This window comes from Lathamus discolor, chromosome 5 (assembly GCF_037157495.1).
Source record: "Lathamus discolor isolate bLatDis1 chromosome 5, bLatDis1.hap1, whole genome shotgun sequence".
Lineage (NCBI taxonomy): Eukaryota > Metazoa > Chordata > Aves > Psittaciformes > Psittacidae > Lathamus > Lathamus discolor.
This window is the reverse complement of record NC_088888.1, coordinates 125199920-125219502: the sequence shown is the minus strand read 5'-3', so window position 1 is coordinate 125219502 and position 19583 is coordinate 125199920. Positions and strand designations below refer to the sequence as shown.

General features: G+C 48.7%; 2 protein-coding genes and 1 long non-coding RNA gene across 4 annotated transcripts in view; 2 read left to right on the top strand and 1 right to left on the bottom strand.

Annotated features, from left to right (window-relative positions):
- Positions 1–8491, top strand: part of KIZ (kizuna centrosomal protein) — a 47137-nt gene extending 38646 nt beyond the window's left edge. Inside the window, exons 13-14 of one of the 2 annotated variants that reach the window (XM_065682575.1) lie at positions 6460–6503; positions 8251–8491. In XM_065682575.1, coding sequence (XP_065538647.1) covers positions 6460–6503; positions 8251–8354 — 148 coding nt within the window. In that variant the 3' untranslated portion in view covers positions 8355–8491. The remainder of the gene's footprint in view (positions 1–6459; positions 6504–8250) is intronic. The other variant, XM_065682576.1, reaches the window with a different exon arrangement.
- On the bottom strand, positions 5859–12993 carry LOC136015929 (uncharacterized). Its single transcript, XR_010613415.1, has 2 exons — positions 11768–12993; positions 5859–6291 (listed from the first exon to the last, which is right to left on the bottom strand). It is a non-coding gene; the product is annotated as an uncharacterized LOC136015929 (long non-coding RNA).
- The window catches only part of XRN2 (5'-3' exoribonuclease 2), a 50985-nt gene continuing 43732 nt past the window's right edge, over positions 12331–19583 (top strand). The window contains exons 1-3 of the mRNA XM_065682572.1: positions 12331–12473; positions 19219–19346; positions 19428–19539. Of these exons, the coding sequence (XP_065538644.1) occupies positions 12399–12473; positions 19219–19346; positions 19428–19539 (315 nt within the window). The 5' untranslated portion in view covers positions 12331–12398. The remainder of the gene's footprint in view (positions 12474–19218; positions 19347–19427; positions 19540–19583) is intronic.

Genomic DNA, 19583 nt, shown 5'->3' with positions numbered 1-19583 from the left:
ACTGCTCACTAATGATGCACTTGGTGACTCCTGCAGCTCGGATGCTGTTCAGATGGAGTAAATGTTTTTACTGTTTCAGATTCTTACTTGCGATAGATTATAAAACATTTCTGCCCTATCATTTCACACTGTTCAGTGTGAGAAGCAGCACTCCTCGTGCGCTGATACATGATGCTGCTGCTTTAAGGAGATAAATCTCTTTACAGTTGGCTTTTCCAAATGAATGGCCAACACTGCAGCCTTCCAGAGGGGAAGTTTAGCAGCAGCCTTTCCTTTGGGAGTCTTGGCACCCACTCTGCGGGGAGGGAAGCAGTGAAGGTGGTGGGGGCGAGGAGGACCGGGCAGGGCGGCCGCCTGCTGCACCGGGAGGTTTCTGCGGCGCTCGCATTTAAGCGCTCCACTTAGTGCAGTCACTTCTGGGCTTTATTGCTGTGACAAGTGGTCTCGAAACCCACTACTTGAGAGTGGCCGTCGCCGCGCAGCACCGCCGCGGAGCTGCCAGAAACTCTTCTTTGCTCCGTTTTGTCACTGAGCTGATGAGTGACCTCGGGGGAGACCCCGCCGGACCCAGCGAGGAGAAATGGCTTCCTCTGATGTCCCCCAGACAATAATTATGATGTGCCAGTTAAGCCCAAACTACAGCTGAGGGATTTTACTTTAAAGCAGAGGCTCGGGCGCAAAAATGCATTTATAGCTCTTTGTCTGGCACCTCATTATGTGTGGGCCTGATTCATTAAGTAATTGGTTTGCAGTTGTTTACATGAGTATTAAGGCTTTCTATTCAGCAGCCTTTGAGAGATACATTGTGCAAATGTTGCATGTTATGAATGCTGAATGAGGGGCCGGGGACCGGTCCTATTGGCTAAACACTGCGCTCTGTTGAAAAGCAAGAGAAAGAGATTGGGTGCTGCTTTGCATAGCAATGACTTTCTTAATAAGCTTTACAGATTGATACACACAAGCTATAAAAGATGCAAAGAGATACTCTTAGCACATTTATACATGCTCATTTCACTATTATGGGGCTGGAGAAGGGAAGAATTGAGGGCTTTCATATTCGGTTTTTCAGTGCGTGTCTTCAGTGCATGAGACTTAATAGAATCCGATGTTTATTGTATTATAAATCACGGGGAAGTAGGCAGATCTGCAACAGTTTATTATTAAAGATTCTTTCAATGTAAATCTTTTTCTGCCATTGTATTTCCTACAGCAAAATCATTTTGTGGTTGAGTGGGGATGAAAGGCATAATGTACGAAGGAGTGAGTCTTAATAGGAAGCTGCTCTCCGAGTAAAGACCACTTGTTCCCTTTTGTTCGGAGGTGCATGCCAGAGCTTCCTCTTCTCCCGCAAATACTGTCCTGCCCCACGTTTAGCTACAAAACTACTTTTTCCTGCCTTCATTTACATTATGAAGGGAATATTTTCACGCACAAAGGTGCCGCTTTGGTTTGCAGAGTTTGTGTTTTGCACCACCAAAGAGCGTGATAAATTATGCAGTTCCTTGGGGGAAAGGGTATCAGAAGTCAGGCGGCCTGTCTGGGCGGCAGGCGCTGTGTGTGGCATCCCGCGGCCGGAGCGCTGCCTGCATCCAGAGGAGGTCACTGGTTTTCTGGGTAACACGGAGGTTTTGATGGGAGCAGTTTGTGTTGCTTTGCCTTATTTGCGCTGTCTCCTTTCGGAATAATCTGGAGATTAAAGGTGCATTATCAGCCGCGGCCCACGGAACCGCCGTCATGCGTCAGGACGCAAACACGGTGCGAAGTATGTTTCAACTTTGATTAATCTGCCCTGTGGCAGTAATCCGGGCTGGTCTCTGAAGGCTGCTTTGGAGTCGAAAGCCGCCGTCACCAAACACAGACGTAATGACATGCAAATAAAAGTTGGCAGATAATAATTCATCCTCTTAATTACCCTCGGGGGCGATGCTGAACACGGGCCGCTGCCGCTGCTCCCTGTGCCGAGGCGGCTGTGGCCATCGGGGGGCACTCCGGCTCTGCGCATCCCCCCTCCGAGCCGGCGCTAGCCCTGCCTGGCTGCTTTGGCGAGAGATTCCCAAGGTTTGGAGCCGGGAGCGGTCAGGAGCTTTACCAGGAACCCCGGGGGAGGTGGCGCGGGATGTTCCCCGGCTGCCCCCACAAACCAGCCCCATCCCGTTGTTTTAGCCTCGTTGTTTTATCCTCCCGTTGTTTTAGCCTCCCGTTGTACTTCCAGCTGCCGAATCACTTCTGTGAGAAGCGACTGTAAATTCAAGCGCGTTTTTCCTGATGGTACAGCTGTTTCCTTAAGCTTTGTTACCTAAATCTTAACATCCAGCTGTTGCAGGAACAGCAGCGTGGAAGTGGTGATGCTCCATGAATATGGTGGGGAATGGTTTACAGGAATGGTTATCCATGTAAATACACGGGCCCTGTTTTACAGAGGACACAATGTTTATCTCTGTGGTGATGCCCTGTGCTCTTCCAACAGTTTCATCCCGGTGCTGTGATTCAGCCTTTGTGTCAGAGGTTCCTCTAGGTGTGAATGGGTTGTTTTTTTCCTCAGTGTGGCGTATCTAAACAGAGAATGCTCTTAAATATAGCTCAGTACAGATCTTTGTGGCCTAAAAGTCCTCTTATTTGCAGTGTAATTACTTAACCTCAGTATTGCAACTTTAATTCTGGTGTGAGTAGTGGATTTTTTACTTTATACTGAACTTCCAGTGTGGGGAATACTTCTGTGATGCTCAACTTCTAGTAAATGGTGAGCAGGAAATGGCAGAGCTGTTGGGCTTCTGCTGGAGCTGGAGGATGGTGTGTGAGCACCTCGGTCAGTGTCGCATCGGAGGCACTGCTGCTGAGCAGACCAGAAAATGCTTTTTGGAGCTGGATCAGCAGCTCCTCACCCTCACGTGCTGCTGGGGAGAGAGTGACAGAGCATTGGAACAGGTTGCCTGGGGGGTTGTGGAGTCTCCTACGTTGGAGCTATTCAAGGCCCGCCTGGACAGGTTCCTGTGTGATGTACTGTAGGTTACCCTGCTCTTGCGGGGGGGTTGGACTAGATGATCTTTTGAGGTCCCTTCCAACCCTTGGGATTCTGTGATTCATCTCTTACCTCGCCGAGGGTTGATGAACACCACCCTGTGCAGAAGGAATGCTCAGTTTGGTTTGCATCTCAGGTATGTGAGCGCAGGATGGAGGCGTCCAACCCCAGCAGGAGCACTGGTGCCCCCGAGGCAGCTGAGCTTTGTTTGGTTGGGTTTCTGCCAAGGCCTGGCGTTTCGGTGGTGGTTTTTCCCTGGGTGCGGCGTGTGTTGGGTTGGCTTGGTTGGGTTTTCCCCGTGGTGTTTGCGTGGTTTTCTTTGTGTCTTATTTCTTGTATTTTTCTCCTTGGCATTGAGGTGGCTTTTTTTTCACTTGACACCAAAACGTGCGGTTCAACAGGTGCTTTAGCAAAAAGGTACTCAGCTAAAGGAAGCATTTCTGCTGTTGCCAGCGAGGCACCTCTATTAACTTGCCTATTGTTGGTCTGGCTTCTTCCTCTTAATATTAATTTTCTTTACAGAGGGAGAAATATTTCCTCAGAGCTTTTTCATTTCTTATTGTTGCAGCATCTTCAATACAAAAAGCCTGTTTCATCAGAGTAAAGGAGAGATTAAAAGGCCCTTTGAAGTTAAACTGGTTTGGGGTTTTTTCTTTGTTAGAGCCTGGATTCAGTTTGGAATTATTTTAGGGAAGAAGCGAATGTGTAAATGGATATGGAAGGGTCACGACGGGGGATTAGTGGAGGCAGTGCAACTGGCCTTACTTCATTTATACTCCTAAATTTCTCCGTGGAGGTCTGTGTGGTTATTGTGTGCTCAGGATCCCAGATGATAACTCCATGATTGAGTTTGCCGATTGCTGAATACAAATGCTTTGCAAGGTAGAGGTCTCCTTGCATCTTACCAGCCTTGACTAACACCTCAGATGTAGCTCAAGAATGTACGTATTCCCTGTTAGAAAGCTGTCTTGCAGCATTTTCCAGGCTTGGCTTGGCAGAGCTGGGATTTCCAATGTGGCATTTCTGATGTCCTAGTTCCATTTTCCATACCTCCCTGCGTGTTTCTCTGTGCTTGACAGCTTTGTTCCAGGCCTTTGCTGACACCATGTTCCCATCTCTCTTTATAGGCTGCTATGTCACACCAACACCCAGCTCCTGGTGCAGCACTACAGCTCTGTGCTGTTCTGGGGGTGAATCCCATTCTACATCCAGTAGATTAGCCCATGGATGGGTTTGGGTAGAATACAAACATCTGTCTTCCTTCCTCTCCTCTCAGCATTGACCCTTCTCCTCATGGGAAGCTGGGGTGGAATAGGAAGGGTTTCCAGATTTTCCTACAGCCACAGTGGTTCTTGTCCATTGCAACTTCTCCATCAGACCTCTGGCCTTTGGCCAGCCCTGGAGCACCTCACAGTGCTTTGAGCTGTCTGTGGAAGGACCAAGCTGCCCGGGACACAGGCAGTCCTCCACTGGTGGTTCCATGCCATGAGTGATGTCCTGGGCACAGCAGAGGCTCTGGGCTGGAACGACCAACCCTCTTGTGTTTAATCTGGGGTTGAACCAAAGAGAGAAGTGCAGCAAAGCAATCGCCTCTGGGGACCCCCTGGTGTGGTTGAACACGAACCCTGCCACGCTTCCCCTCGAGCCAGGGGAGATGCAGCAGTGGGAGCGGTTGCTGCTGGATCCTGTGTTACCGAACGACCCAAAGATGAAATGTTCATGTGCAGTCTGCCACAGGAGCCACCTCTCCGTTGGTAGCTCAGCAATACAAGGGGTTTCTAACCCTATAACCAGGGGGAAACTGCAGCCACCAGACTTGCAGCCTCTTGAGCACATTTTTATGGGCTTAGCCTGGGATGCACGGAGCATCTCCTGGGAAATGCTGAGGGTCAGGAAACCACCACAGTGAGCAGGAGTTCAGGGTGTTCAGTGGATTGCAGGACTCAGCCCAAAGGCTCTGACTTAAAATATGTGCCGGAAATACCATTGAGTAAACGTATTTGAGGAAGCTGAAGTGTAACACAGTGCAGGGTTTGACTGGGAATGGGACAGGCAGGTGTTTGGATGGTGTGCTAACAGAATGTCAGGTAAACGTAATAACGTTTTTTACTTGAATAACAAGTTAACAATTAGTTATGTCACTGTTACTATTCTACTAGTGCTGATACTTGTTGCTAGTTCCTAAGCCTCACTTTGGTATCTTGGTTGAAGCTTGGCTATGTTTAATATCTATTTCTGTGAATTGTTGTGTACCTGCAAAGAGGAAGTTCTGTGTGTCTGCATTCACAGCTTGTAGAAAGGAGTATGAGCCCCCTTCAATTTAAAAGGCCAAGTCCGTGTAACACAGGTAGCTGTAATGTAATGAAACTCCCCCCCGACTTTAAGCTCAGTTTTCCAGCTGCAGTCCCAAATCCTTGTGAATCCCGTGGTACAAGACAAGCAGTGAATCATCTCTGCTTTCTTTTCCATATCTCCTTCACAAATGCCTCCACAACAGTAGTTAGAATATCTGAAGTCCGCACTTGAAGCCGTTCTGTAGCATTGCCATTTCTTTAACTGAAATGCAGCAAATTGCATTAGATTTTTTTGACAGCTGATTGAGTCCTGGTTTGACTGTGGCAACGGCTTCAAACTGCAGCTTGACACTTGCTTATATTTCACTAGTTGGGGCTGTAATGTCACAAATATCGCCCATTTGATCTCCCTTTATCAAAATCAGCTGAAGCTTTATTTCTGAGCTTCTTGCAGGATTGTTAATGTAACAGTTAATTCTCCTACATCATTGCCCTGTGTGATTATTTCACAGCACCAACACAATACGCACGCCACACACAAAAGATCAAAATGATTCCAGCTTGTTTGAGGGATTCAAAAGGGCCTGTGATGCTCTAGACACAAGAGCAGGCATTTAACAGAACAGAATCGCAACTGCATATACATCAAGGTAGATCAAAGGCAGTGGGGAGAGCGCACATTTACATAGGGACGGGATGATGCTATGGGAACCCAGGCACTGGGCTGGAGGAGCAGGCTGGCAGGACGGGAATAAGGAAGTTCAGTGAGCATCAGTGGGGGGTGCTTTTATTTTTGTTTGGGGGTTTTCTTTACTTACTTTGCATTATCTGAAAGGCTGCAAAAGACCGACAGGGCTCTGAGCCTTTGTAGCCTTAACTCACTGCTGGTGTAAACCCACGCCGTGACCAGGGGATGACTCCAGTTCATGCTGCCTGAACATCTGGACCAGGGGCTCTGCTGCATGTTAATTTCTCCACCTTTTAAAAGACAGAAAGGTGAAGAAACCTTTGTTAAAATAGTTATTAAAAAGTGGTCGCTGGTACTTTTTAAACCATTTTGCAGTTGTTTGGGGTTTTATAGTAACTTATATTCTTTTACCATCATGACCTTGTGCTGATGATTTGAAATCTCTTTCTCTTTTACAGAGCTGAAACCAGGAAGGGAATGGTAGCTGCTATAAAATCCAAAGGTAAGAAACAGACGTTACACTACTGAAAATCGATAGGTCTTTCTAAGTGTATTTTATGTTGTAGAAGATCTCCCAAGAACAGCACTGTGGGACTGTATAAAACAGGGTGTAAGGAGGTGGGGCAGTGTGGAATTTCCCTGTCTCAACGCGGGAGTCAGCAAATAGCTGACAGTGACAAAGCCTGGACCAGAGAGGACGTGTTTCGTACTGCATATAGTCTGGAAGCAGTTATGACCTTTGCTGCAGGGTTTAAACAGTAGTGAACAGCAAGTAGGTAGAAGCAAAACTGGGAAGGAAAAACCTGATGTTTTATTGTCTTCCCTTTGAAACCAGGGGTTGCAGAAGGGGTGGGCAGCAGCATGACTGGCTGCAGGGCTGCAGCAGGTGGGTGCACAAAGGAGCCTGCATCTGGAAGAATTTTTGTCCACACACAGGTGGCCTTTCTATTACACTGGTGGCTGGATCCCATGTGTTTTCATTCCCGCTGCATTTCAGTTTTCTCTTTAACCACTGTAAGGACCATGGGTGGCTGAAGTCACCTCAGGTGGAGCCCTGTCAGTGAAGCTGGTGCTGGCAGCATTCAGCACTATGCAGTCCTGACTGGTACAGAACAGGGACTTAGAGCTCTGGTGCCTGAGCTGCTTTAAGGGTGCTGTATGCGATGGTGCTTTGGTGCCATTTGAAAGCCTCTCTCACCCCCAGACCTTCTCAGCTGAGAAGTTTCATGTTGTTTAGAGCCTTTCAGCACGCTGAGCCCCTTCCCTAGCGTTCAGCACAGGAGTGAGCCCAGAGCACAGCTCTGATGTTCCCAGGGGAGCGCAGACCTGCTGGCTGGGGGGCCGGGGATACAGGATGAAAGATGCAGCTGCTGCACTTGGAGATAAGGTGTTCATAGAGCTGGTGCCATCAGAAGCACTGAAGGCATTAACAGTGCCTCAGTCAAACATGAGCTGACATGTCTGTGTGAGGTGTGACAGCCTCCCTCCCTCCTGCTCTCCTGTGCCACATTTGGGGCATCATGTCTATCACATTGACCTTGCACAAACAGCAGCCCCACAAAAGCAGTCAGGAGCAGGCAGACAGCACAGTGCTGTGAGCCAATGGGGCCTTGGCTTGTGCTTCCCCACGTGCTTTTCACTTGATTTTTATCCACAGATCAAACGAATTTACATCTTGAGGAAGCTCTTGGACATGCCACATTTCAATGTGATCATGTTTCATTCCAGTGAAGTTGTTTGCTAATTCCCAGAGGTGTTTGTTGGAGCCAGGCAGTTCCCTGAACCCAGATCTTGCCTGTATTTGATTCTGTCCCAAAGTGGTGATGTCACTTGTGATGTCATTGCTGTTTTGATGCCAACTCTGTGATGTCATGGTCCGATTGTGACTTCACTGCGGGGTCAAGTAGGGCAGAAAGTGGCACATAATGGACAAAGCTGTAATTGAGGCAGCAGCTGGGCAAGTAAATTGCTTGGAGTGGAAATGTTCTCTCAAGGTACCTTGAGGGACAATGAAGTGGGGCCTCTGAATGAGCCGCTGTCTGGCCACAGCAGCTCCCTTCTGGAGACACAATGTACCCGCATCACGCTGTATCAGAAACCACCTCAATCTTGTGCACTTCAGAACACCCCTTGTCTAAGCCGTGCTGTGCAGCTGCCTCGGGAGAGCTGCAAAATGATCATGTCTGTGATACAAATGACATAAACAGGAAAAGATTTGATAACTTGGTTCTCTTTCTCCTCACCCTCAGCCTTCTGGGGCGAATCTGACGAGAGCAGCTCTGAGCTCGAGGCTGCTCTGCGCCCCCAAGCCCACAGCACAGAGGCAGATGAGTTTGATGACTTCTATGATTAAGATCCCCCTGCTCACTTTGCGGACGAAATAAGCAGAATCATCTTGTACAGATGGAGCGTGCTGCTGCCTGAAGTGCAGCTCCTCCCTGCACAGTCACAGAAAATGTAAGTACAGAATAAAGATTCCTTGGTTCTATAGCTGGACTCCTCTGTGTGTTTTCTCTTTAGTGCTGAGTGTTTCCCTGATCTCACAGCACTCGTGCCCCATGAAACTGAGCCTTTCTCTGCTCTGTTGGTTTGGGGGAAGAAATGAGGATGTCAAAGACGTCCACCTGCTGTGAGACACCAGCACAGTGCTTGTCTGAGGATGAGCACGAGCACCTCAGTGGGCTGGAGCTCTAAACAACCTCCCCTCAGGCAGGAAGCTGGGTGCCGTGGAACTTAGAGCGGTTATTTAATGACCAGGTGGGTCTTGTTTCCGTTCTGGCACTTCATCCATGGGCCTGGCCACTGGCCTTGTTGCACATGAACATGAGACCATCCTCTTCCAATGCCTGTATGAACTCTATAGTTCTGCCTGCAGAGCTAGATGTGGTTTCCAAAAGGCCAGCAAGCATTCTGGGTATGCATACATATGCTGCGCAGGGTGGGCTGGCATGTTTGATCTTTATCTTCTGCAACAGATCAAGAAGAAGAAAAGCATAAAATGTACATTTTGAATTCAGCACATTTTGGAACAGCAGCATTTACATGTGGTGAGCCCCAGTGCTTTTCTGCTTGCGCTTGCTTTGTACAATCCATGCTGGCGCTGCTGCATGGACATCACAGGAATGGGATGGCTCTGGGAGCTTCATGCATTTTTAATTTCCCTCCTTTAATTCCTTTTATCTAAAATTAAGTTCATTAAACATGAGATTTTCTTTCGAAGGGAGAAACCAGAGGACATATTTAAAAAAAAATAAATCTGTTCATAATTATGGGAAGTTCAAAAGCACAAGGCAGGACCTCAATTACAGCAGTGCTGCATCTCTGCACACAGGCACCAACCTCTGCACCCCGGCCATCAAAAGCAGTTCTTCAATGGTAACAATATTCAGTTTAATAAGAAGAGTGTGTAGCTCCAGAATGTGAAACAAAGGCTCGGGGAAGGCTGGAAAGTGAAAACCCTGAGCACAGCTGGCTGCGGGCTCGCTGGGTCTCCCGGGTCTCAGGCAGTGGTGCAGTGTCGAGTGTTCCAACAACTGGAAAATGAGCTGCCCGAGGGATGGCGCTGGGTGAGCATAGGACAGGGCTGACGTCATGTGGGACAGCTGGACTCCACTGGAGGCTTTCATGTCCTCCCCCACTGTGCTGGGGTTTCTGTGCCTGTTCAACCACAGGCTATTTTGGATTAAGGCTCCTGTGATGCTTCCCTGGCTGCTGATACGGCCTCAGCCAGAACACCAGCACAGATGCCCCTGCCTTTCCCAGCCGTCACCACCCCATGTCCTGTGGGACCACTGCCCCGTATGATGGGCACACTGGTTAAGGGATAGGAGGTGCACGGAGAGTAGGAGGAGAGAAGGCAGCCCATCAGGACCATGGGAGGTCTCCTGCCTCCCAAAGCAATAATTCCCATGTGCCAAGTGGATGGCAGAGCTCCCAACATTTCATTGTGATGGCCAGCCTCTGTCAGCACTTGGTTACCATGAGGAGGGGAACCACAGGACTATCCTGCAAATTGTCACACTTGAGAACAAATTTCATCATGAGATGGCAACAGGACCAGGGAAGGGCTAGCACCTTGTCATGCTGCTGCTCCTAGTGTAGGTTGAGAGGCTTCTCCTAGCAGGGTGCTGGAGGCTTGTTTTTCTTCATGCACTGTGGGCTCAGCATCATCCAGGAGCCCTGTACCAGAACCACAGGCTGAACCCAGCACCCGTGGGCTGGTGCCCGGGTCATGGCTCCTTGCTGTGTTCTCCAGATCATCCCTAAGCTGCAGTAATTTGTTCCTGCTGGCCCCAGCCATCTGCTGAACGCAAGCTCACCAGTGCCCCATGCCACAGACAGACTGCTCTACGTGACTTTGCAGTGAATGCCAGACCAAGGTTCATCTGGAAGGAGTCTCGGCAGCCCACGCCAGTCAGTAACACTGCATCAAATCCACAGCGCTTTGTAGGTTTAAGCTCTTCCCGAGTGATCCCGGGTTCTTGATGTCAGCCTGCTTTATATCTCCGTGCATGATACCAGGCACCCATCACCAGTCTGTGGCGCCTTCCATTCCCTCAGTCCAGCTCAGGCAGAGGCACGCAGCTCCTGACAGTTGACAGATGGCTCTGGGAGCCTCTATGAAGGCCCTATCTCTGTGCCGGTGTTCAAGCGATAGCCGAGTTCCTCCAGAGCACTATTTATTATACTCGTATTGTGCACAGCCTCATTAGATGCAAAACATTCTGCCAGTCAACTTTCCTCTGCTCCTTCACAGCTGTCAGCCTGGCAGCCCGCAGCTGATGACAGATGATGGTGATGGACAGGGGGGCTGTAATCAATAGAGCCTCCACAGATTGACATCAGCACGCCACTCACCTACGGGAAATCCTGCCAGGAAAAGCCTCCCCGCGTTCCCGCTGTGCGCAGGCACTCGGTGCCACGTCCTTTACTCGCGTGTCACATCCACGCAGTTGTGCGGCAAAGCTGCGGCTCCTGCGCCCCTACACCTGCTGACAACAAAGTTTGCTTCGGGATATTCGCAAGGCTTCGGCTCTTGTTTTGTTGTTGTTTTGGGGGTTTTAACAAAACATTGATTGACTTTGCGAGATGTTTGTCACAGTCTTCATTTTGCAGCGCTTGTTTACCCAAGTAATTATGAGATAAGATGATCACATTTCATTTGCATTTGCCAGCGCCTCTGTCTTCTGTTTTCTTGAGCATTATCAGAAGAACAACTGATTGCCCATCAATACAAACAAAATGTTAATGCTAATCTGCCTTACTCCACACGAAATTCCAGGAGGGGAAGCATTACAATAGGCAGCTTCAATCGGGGTACGTTTTGTAAGGAACAGATAAAGGCCAATCTTTAGCTGATACCGCAGATGTGGTGCCAATACAAAGTTGCTGGGGAAATTTATTCAAGTCACAGATTTTATTAAGAGGAGTGACAACAGAAAATGGCTTAACAACAGCTAAGTGAGGATAAGAATAATGAGCGCTACACTATGGGGTTAATTTGTTCGACAGCGCATTAGCCAGGTACCAAGGTCCCTCTCCCCTCCCCGAGCAGCAGCAGTGACTCCATAAGCGCTGCTCAGACTCTGTTATTTTTGTTAATGGCTCCCAGGCTGCTTCCCCGTGTCCTCGCCCCCGTCCCTGCCCTCCTCACGGAGCCGCTGCGCAGCAACAGGACACAGCGGAGCACGCAGTCTCCCTCCTTTTAATCCCCTTTAATACAGGAAGGTTTAATTCCATTTCAACGTCGCCGAACTGCCGACTTACTTAATGGTATTTGCTTATGCAACGGGCACAGCGACGGGACGGGGCTCTTCGTGCTGCTTCTTGGGACTGCCACAAGTCACTCGAGCCGCTTCTGGCAACGTCCCCTCAGCTCCTGCTGCTCTTCCACCCTCCTGCCAGCACCCGAGACCCCTCTGACCCTGCTCCGCACAGCCCCCGGGGGGAAACGGCCTCCTCCAGAGCCTCCCCTGCCCGGGCGCCGCGCCGTAACCGGCCGCAGCCCCGAGCGCGCTGCAGAGCGGCCGTGCCCGCAGCCGCTGCCGCCATCTTTGGGCCCAAATCCCCTCCGCAACGGCGAAGTCTGTGCGGGCACTGAGCTAAAGATGGAGGGAGAGTTGTCCGCTTTCACACAGAGCACACCCGAGCGCAGGGCTGAGGGGCTGCCTCGGTCACCGGCCCGCCCGGCAGCTCCGAGCCCCGCACACCCGCCCAGGCCCCGGCGCCTCAGGCAGGGCGAGCTCGACCCCACAGCTCCGCCCCCCCGCCGCGGCCACCACAACCTCAGCCCCGCCCCTAAGATGGCGGCCGCGCGCTCCCGTGGTGCTCCGCGCCGCCCTGCGCCCCCGGAAGCGCTGCCCGCCGTTCGCGAGGGCCGCGGCGGGTGCCGGCCGCCATGGGGGTGCCGGCGTTCTTCCGCTGGCTCAGCCGCAAGTACCCCTCCATCATCGTCAGCTGCGTGGAGGAGAAGGTGAGGCGGGGCTCGGCCCGGGATCGGAAGCGCCGGCGGGGCTCAGGCGCTGCCCTCAGTTCGGGGCCGAGGCGCGTCCAGCTCCAGCGCGGCTGCCCCGGGCGCTGCCGAGGCCCTTCCGAGGGGGTCCGGTTTCTTGGTGGCTTTTGTTTGCTTCTCCGTGGGTGCCTTCAGTGTCGCTGGGAGCGGCCGCGGCCGGGAAGTTAATGTTCCCTCGCGTTCGAGAGCGGTTCGGGGGCTGGGGAGCGGGGTCCGGGAGCAGGGAATGGGGCTGGGAGCAGGGAATGGGGCTGGGAGCAGGGAATGGGGCTGGGAGCAGGGAACCGGGTTTCTTCTGTTTCCCCCACTCTTCAAGCGCTCCGTTGAAGTGCGAGCTCTTCCCGGGTGTCTTTGTGTTGTTTTGGGCCAAAAATGAGGTTTTATGGAAGTGCTTGGTAAAAGTTACCGTGAACAGGGAGCCGTGGGGGCGGGTGTTGCCGTTTCTTTTGTTCTGGTGTGTGTTCATCTCGGTGTCTGCTTTTCACCGACTTCCTGGTAAATCACAAGCCAAAGCGAGCTTTAGGACCTGTTGAAAACTGACGTGAAGCTGCCTGTGTGTGAGAGCGATGCGTCTGAATGCTTCACAGTGGTGTCATTGTCAGAACTGACTGGGTTTGTCAGGTTTTTCTGTCATATCCTATCTCAGAACCCCAGCCTGGTTTGGGTTGAAGGGACCTTAAAGCTCCTCCAGCCCCAACCCCTGCCACGGGCAGGGACCCCTTCCACTGGAGCAGCTTGCTCCAAGCCCCTGTGTCCAACCCGGCCTTGAGCACTGCCAGGGATGGGGCAGCCACAGCTCCTCTGGGCACCCTGTGCCAGCGCCTCAGCACCCTCACAGGGAAGAGCTTCTGCCTGAGAGCTCAGCTCAGTCTCCCCTCGGGCAGGTTCAAACTGGAACATAGGAAGTTCCACGTTAACATCAGGAAGAACTTCTTTACTGTAAGAGTGACAGAGCACTGGAACAGGTTGCCCAGGGGGGTTGTGGAGTCTCCTACACTGGAGATATTCAAGGCCCGCCTGGACAGGTTCCTGTGTGATGTACTGTAGGTTACCCTGCTCTTGCGGGGGGGTTGGACTAGATGGTCTTTTGAGGTCCCTTCCAACCCTTGGGATTCTGTGATTCCCCTTGGCCTGTCCCTCCATTTCTGCAGCTTCCTACTTCACCCTAATACTTATATAGGTTTTAACACATCCACCAGTGCAGGATATCATGCTTGTGTCCAAGGCTTCATACAACTCTGCAGTCACACTCAGTAACCTCCAGCAGCTTCTGTTATCATTTGTCTCGTTGCTGGTATTTTCTAGTACAGGACAAATATCACCTGCCCAAACAGGGAGCTGATTTTTCCAGAGGCATCCTCCAAAACGTGGCTTTCCACAGCAGCAGGAGGTGTTTTTCAAAGCGTTAGTGCCAGCCTGGCTGCTGGACTCCACAAGTGGGCTCCCTGACCTGCAGCTCTCAGTAGGAACAACCTACTGCAGCTGATTGCTTTAAACTGAGTGGTTGCTGTTTCAGCTGATGGTTACCTGTATCCTCTCCCTTGCACCAGCACCCAGGTCTGGGGAGGGGGGAGTGTCTGAAGAGCCCTTCCTAGGAAGGAACACAGCTGAAATATGTTTGCTTGCACAGTTTTGCAGGCAGGCTCTCAGTAGTCTGGTTCCTTTGTGCACATGGCTGCAGGAATGCTTGTGCCATCCTAAGGGGCACGGCCCGAACTGGAAGGTGACAGAGAGCATGGAAGGTGACAGGGGAGTGTCTCCCTTCAGCCACAGCACAGGCTTGCATCAGGTTCAAGTAGCTGCACTGTGATAGCTTCACAGTGAAGTAAACATGGGAAGTTGTTCTCTTTAGGTCTAACTTAGCCGCAGCTTTCCGGAGAAGACAAACTATTGGCATTCGTGCTTCCCAACCACTTTTCCTGTAGGCTTTTCCAAATAGCTTGTATCACCTTTGGTCAGGGTGTAGGAGCTGTGCCCTGCTCATCTTCCTCATAGCACTTTGGGAAGTTCAGGTCCCTGAGCATGTGCTGCAGCTTCTGCCTTGTTGTGTCCTCCTGTCCCTCCTGGGAGGACGTGCCTCACCTTTGGGAAACACCGTGCTGTGAAGGAGATAGAAATGTGTGAAGACGAGGGGAAAAGAGCGAAGTGATTGAATTACATAATGGCACTGGCTTTTTCTGACCGCACCTGCCTTCGGCAAGATTTCCACATGCACGAATGGCAGACAGAGCAGGGTTAGTGTCCAGTTCTTGTTGCAGCCGAGGTAGTTTTGTGTTTCAGATTCAGGCAGTGAAACAGAATCATAGATTTGGGTTAATCAAATGTTGCCCAGTTAAAACTGAGTTACTCTTGGGTTTATTGCAGTTGTGGTTCCAGTTAGCCTCCCTTAGCACCACGTATGACATTTATTTTACCTGTAGCTGCAAGGTGTGAGTTTTTACCCCAGTGGATAGACAAGATTTGAGGATTTGCCTGGGGGAAGTGTTGCAGTAAAAGGTGATTTGGGGGTTTACAAAGTAGAGCTTGAGAGCTGTTTGTAGTCTGTGACTGCTGACATAGCATTTGCTTTCTCTCAGCTTTAAAGCACTAACACCTGGACATGTGTGCATGTATCCTGTCTGCTGTCTTCAACTCATGCTGGTTGGGATGTTTTGAAGCAGTTCTGATCAAAGGGATGCACATAGAGTTTTGTCAATCTAAAGCACATTGATTTAGAGGTTTGTGTGTATTAAGAATGGGTGGTTTACATTTTTTTGTCTTAGAAGCTTGTCCAGCTGTTTCTGGATAATACTTTAAGATCTGTCTGTTTAAAAGCAGACAGTTTTAACAGCAAATATGTTGGCAATCTGTATCCATTAAGTAGTTTTCTCTAAGAGCAGAAGACTTTTTTGTCAGCACATTTGTAAACATGTAGATTAACCTTTATGTACTGGAAGCAGCTCTCATTTAGGTAAAACAAAGGTTTGTGTAGCCTTGGATTTACTGAGTTAGTGACTGTATGTCCTTTTTTTGTCTTCAGTAATTGAACTTGTAACAGCAAATGTTCTTTATTAAAAGACATGGAAAGATAGGATAAATTCCACTGGGCCATGTTAGATTTATCTAACTGAAGTGTCAGATCCTGATGTCCTCATCCACGTTGCTTTGTTCCAACCTAGGAGCACGTTGCAATTACAGTAAGGACAGCGCATGGATAAATCATATTCATTAATATTTCTATATTCAGATCTAGGCATAACTCTGAGAGCAGGCTGGGACAGTGGTGAGAGGCTGTGGTTTGTCTTACTGGAGATGAATTTAAACGTCTCTCACAGTGTAATCAGCTCCGTGTGTGTTTTAGGATTGCTGTAAATCTCTCTAATCAGAAATTTTGTATCTCCCCGCAGCTTGTCTCTTTGAAATATTAAAAAGTTGATCCTTGTTCTCTTACCTTGCTAGATTCTTTCTTTTTCTTAAATCTGATTAATCTTCTTCTTAAGCTGAGCAGGAAGAGTAAGAGGAAGATCTTGAAGATAATATAAAATCCAGGAGAGAATATTCTTAATCAAATTCATAAGAATTAATAAAGCTGCAACTAAAGTATCATATCTGAAGATCTATTTTCAATGGTTTCAAAAGAGGCTGTAGATTAAAAGTGAACAGTTTAGTTATATCACAAGAGATATCACTCTCAGATACTTAAACCTTTTACAAGGCTGTTATATTAAAAATCTGATAGGTTTATGAGGATGTAATGGTGAAGTTGCTGACATAGTGGTATGCAGATGAAAACTGAATGGCTTTCAAAGCCGTCTCAAAGAGATAGTATTTATTTTGCTTTACCTTCAAGACTGACAATAAGGTCTGTGATGGGGCAGTTTTATTTTCCATATCACATAGTCATAAACCTTTGATATTGTCTGGGTCACAGGTCGCTGGCAAGGGGCTTGAGGAAAGATCAAGTAGAACACAAGGCAAACTTCTTGTCCCCGTATCTGATGTAAGCCAGAATGGATGCTCTTCTAAACTGTAGGTCTTGGTTGCCCACAGTAACTTTAAGAGAACTACAAGGTGCAATACAGTGTGTGCACCTGGCAGTGATTTATGTGTGTTTTGGAAAGTTCAGTGAAGGAAGAGGAAGCAAACAATGGTCAACAGGATTAGTTTGGATCATAGAGTCCCAGCCTGGTTTGTGTTGAAGGGAGCTTAAAGCTCATCCAGTTCCAGTCCCTGCCACAGCCAGGGTTCCACTAGAGCAGGTTGCTCCAAGCCCCTGAGTCCAGCCTGGCCTTGATGATGGATGCATGAATAGTGTAAGAAAGATGTGAACTGGCAGAAATTTCACCTGCTTTAAAGTAAAATAGAGGCATTTAGTACTCAGCTGTTTAAAAAGGAATTCACACAATTGCCCTGAAAGGGTTCAGTACAGCTATAACTGTGAAAAGTATAAATACCAAATATAGACTTACTTTGCCACAGGGGTTTTAATGTTTGTCTTTTAAGACTGGGATAAGCTCAGCTGCTGCTGCTGCTACTCTGAGAAGGAAAATTGTAAGGGAGTCGATGGTATGATCTGCAAGTTTCAGCTCTGCACATCAGAGATGTGGGAAACTCACTGGGTGACCAGCGGGCAGCAGGTCTGCAAACAAAAGCTCAGGGCAGTGCTTGATGTTGGTTCATCTGCTGCTGCTACGTTCCATGGGAAGAAGAGAACCAGCAGTGTCACATTTTCCCCTCCTTTCTCGTGCTGTATGTGATCACAGCCTTTATGTAATAACATGACATTCATTTTTCTGATTTCACTTTATGCCAGACTGTTAGATTACACTTCATTCCAGCTCTGTGATGTCTCATAGCCCTTTCCAGTTGTAGTTTCTCTGAAAATCATTTGGCTTTTCCTTGCTCAGCTCGTGTCTCTTCTGACACTGATGCTGCTGGTGTTTAATTCAGTGGTTTATGTGTTTGACTGGTGGTGTTGCTTTGGAAGGGAGAACCTGAATTGCTCACAGTGGCTGTGAGGGTGTTGCTGACTTCCTCTTGACAAAACCAAAACTAACAATCCCAGCCAAACCCAACAACAAATCCCAAAGGCGTGGTGAGGAAGCAGAATTGAACATGGGTGCTAGTCCGTCTCGTGGAGGAGCTGCTCTGAAGCACTCGCAGTGTTTCAAACCTGCTTTGACAGCCTGGGAAAAGGGGACGAGGTTTTTTATGCAGGTGTTACAGTGCCAACCCCAGCTCTGCTCTGGGGCTGGTTGGAAAGCCTGTTCTCTTCACTCAGTTATTTGTCATTTATGTTACAGCATCCGCAAAATAGTGTGGGATTATTTATTACTTCTAATTCAGCTGGGGTTTGTTTTCTTTGTACTTCTGGGTTCACCTTGTATAGTGTGTTGTAAGAGTTCAAGAACATTGGAGTAGTACAGTAATGTAGGTTGCTATAGGGGCTTTGGGGCAACTGGAAGTTAGCATCACGTTTACCATCTGCTCTGTGGCCTGCGCTTCATTAGGCAGCAGCCTGGGAGCAGACAAAGCACTGATGTAGAGCCCAAAGTTTACTTGGTTTTGAAGTGGAAGATATGGATTGGATTTTATTTAGCATTTCAGATACATTCACAGACAGGCAGGAGTTGAAGAGTTCAGGGGTTTGAGCATCTCAGTGCATTTGATAGTTATGAGGAAGTGTAAGACATGTATATGTGGAGATTGGCTGGTGGGATCTGAAAGGATCTCCTTCCTTTGTGTAGAGGAACCTGGGGAAAGTCCTCTTTCTAGTTAAATCTCATCATGCTTTGCTGACCAGGATGTGCTAAGGTACTTTGTGCAGCTCATCACGTAATCAGCCGTGATTCACTTTACTGCCCTGCCTCTCTCAGATCTGTGTGTGTGACTGAAATACCAGGTTATAGCGAGAGACGGCAGAGGGGCAAGTTTGTTTTGATGTGTCGGTCTAGGGAACAGAGTGTTCGAAGTAGAGAGATTTTGTTTCTGCTTGGTTATAAAGTTCTAGCGTCACAGTATCAACTTTGAGGTCTCTTTGCTAAATTCCAGGGAGTCAGTATGGTCCTGGCAGTAAAAGGAATTGCTTTCTTGAATAATCTGGGATATGGATACTTCTTGTTTCTAGTACATGCTGATAGATGGAAATAAACCAGCTCTGCCATAGCGCATCATAATATCTTCTAGTTGTGCTGGTTTATAAACATCTTTAAAAAGGAAAAAGGAGAAAAAGTGCTGTTTTAATAGTGTGATCGTACATTATAGAATCCCAGGCTGGTTTGTGTTGGAAGAGACCTTAGAGCTCATCCAGTCCCAACCCCCTGCCATGGGCAGGGACCCCTTCCACTGGAGCAGCTTGCTCCAAGCCCCTGTGTCCAACCTGGCCTTGAGCACTGCCAGGGATGGGGCAGCCACAGCTTCTCTGGGCACCCTGTGCCAGCGCCTCAGCACCCTCACAAGGAAGAGCTTCTGCCTTATCTCCAACCTGAACTTCCCCTGTTTCAGTTTAAACCCCATCACTCCTTGTCCTATTGCTACAATCCCTGATGAAGAGTCCCTTTCCAGCATCCTTGTAGCCCCCTTCATTATGTGGGTAGCTTGTTGCTATCTTTTTTTCTACTGCCCTAAAAAAATAAGCTTTTATCAGTCTGTACATTAATATATCTGGTGTTACTTGTGACACTTCAGTAATCAAGTACTGAAATACTTGTTCCAACTGCATTCACAGGCCAAGGAGTGCAATGGCGTCAAGATTCCCATTGACACAAGCAAACCCAACCCCAATGAGGTGGAGTTTGATAACCTCTATTTGGATATGAATGGTATAATTCACCCTTGTACACACCCAGAAGACAAGTAAGGCAGTTTTTTTTCCTCTTTACAAATAGGATTCATTGATATAATTTCAGATGTTAAATTGGATGCTCTGTGTTCTAGGCCAGCACCCAAAAATGAAGATGAAATGATGGTGGCAATTTTCGAGTATATCGACAGGATCTTCAACATTGTAAGACCAAGGAGACTTCTCTACATGGCTATAGATGGAGTAGTAAGTATTGATAGATTGAGTTCCCAGTAATGGCTGTTGGGGAT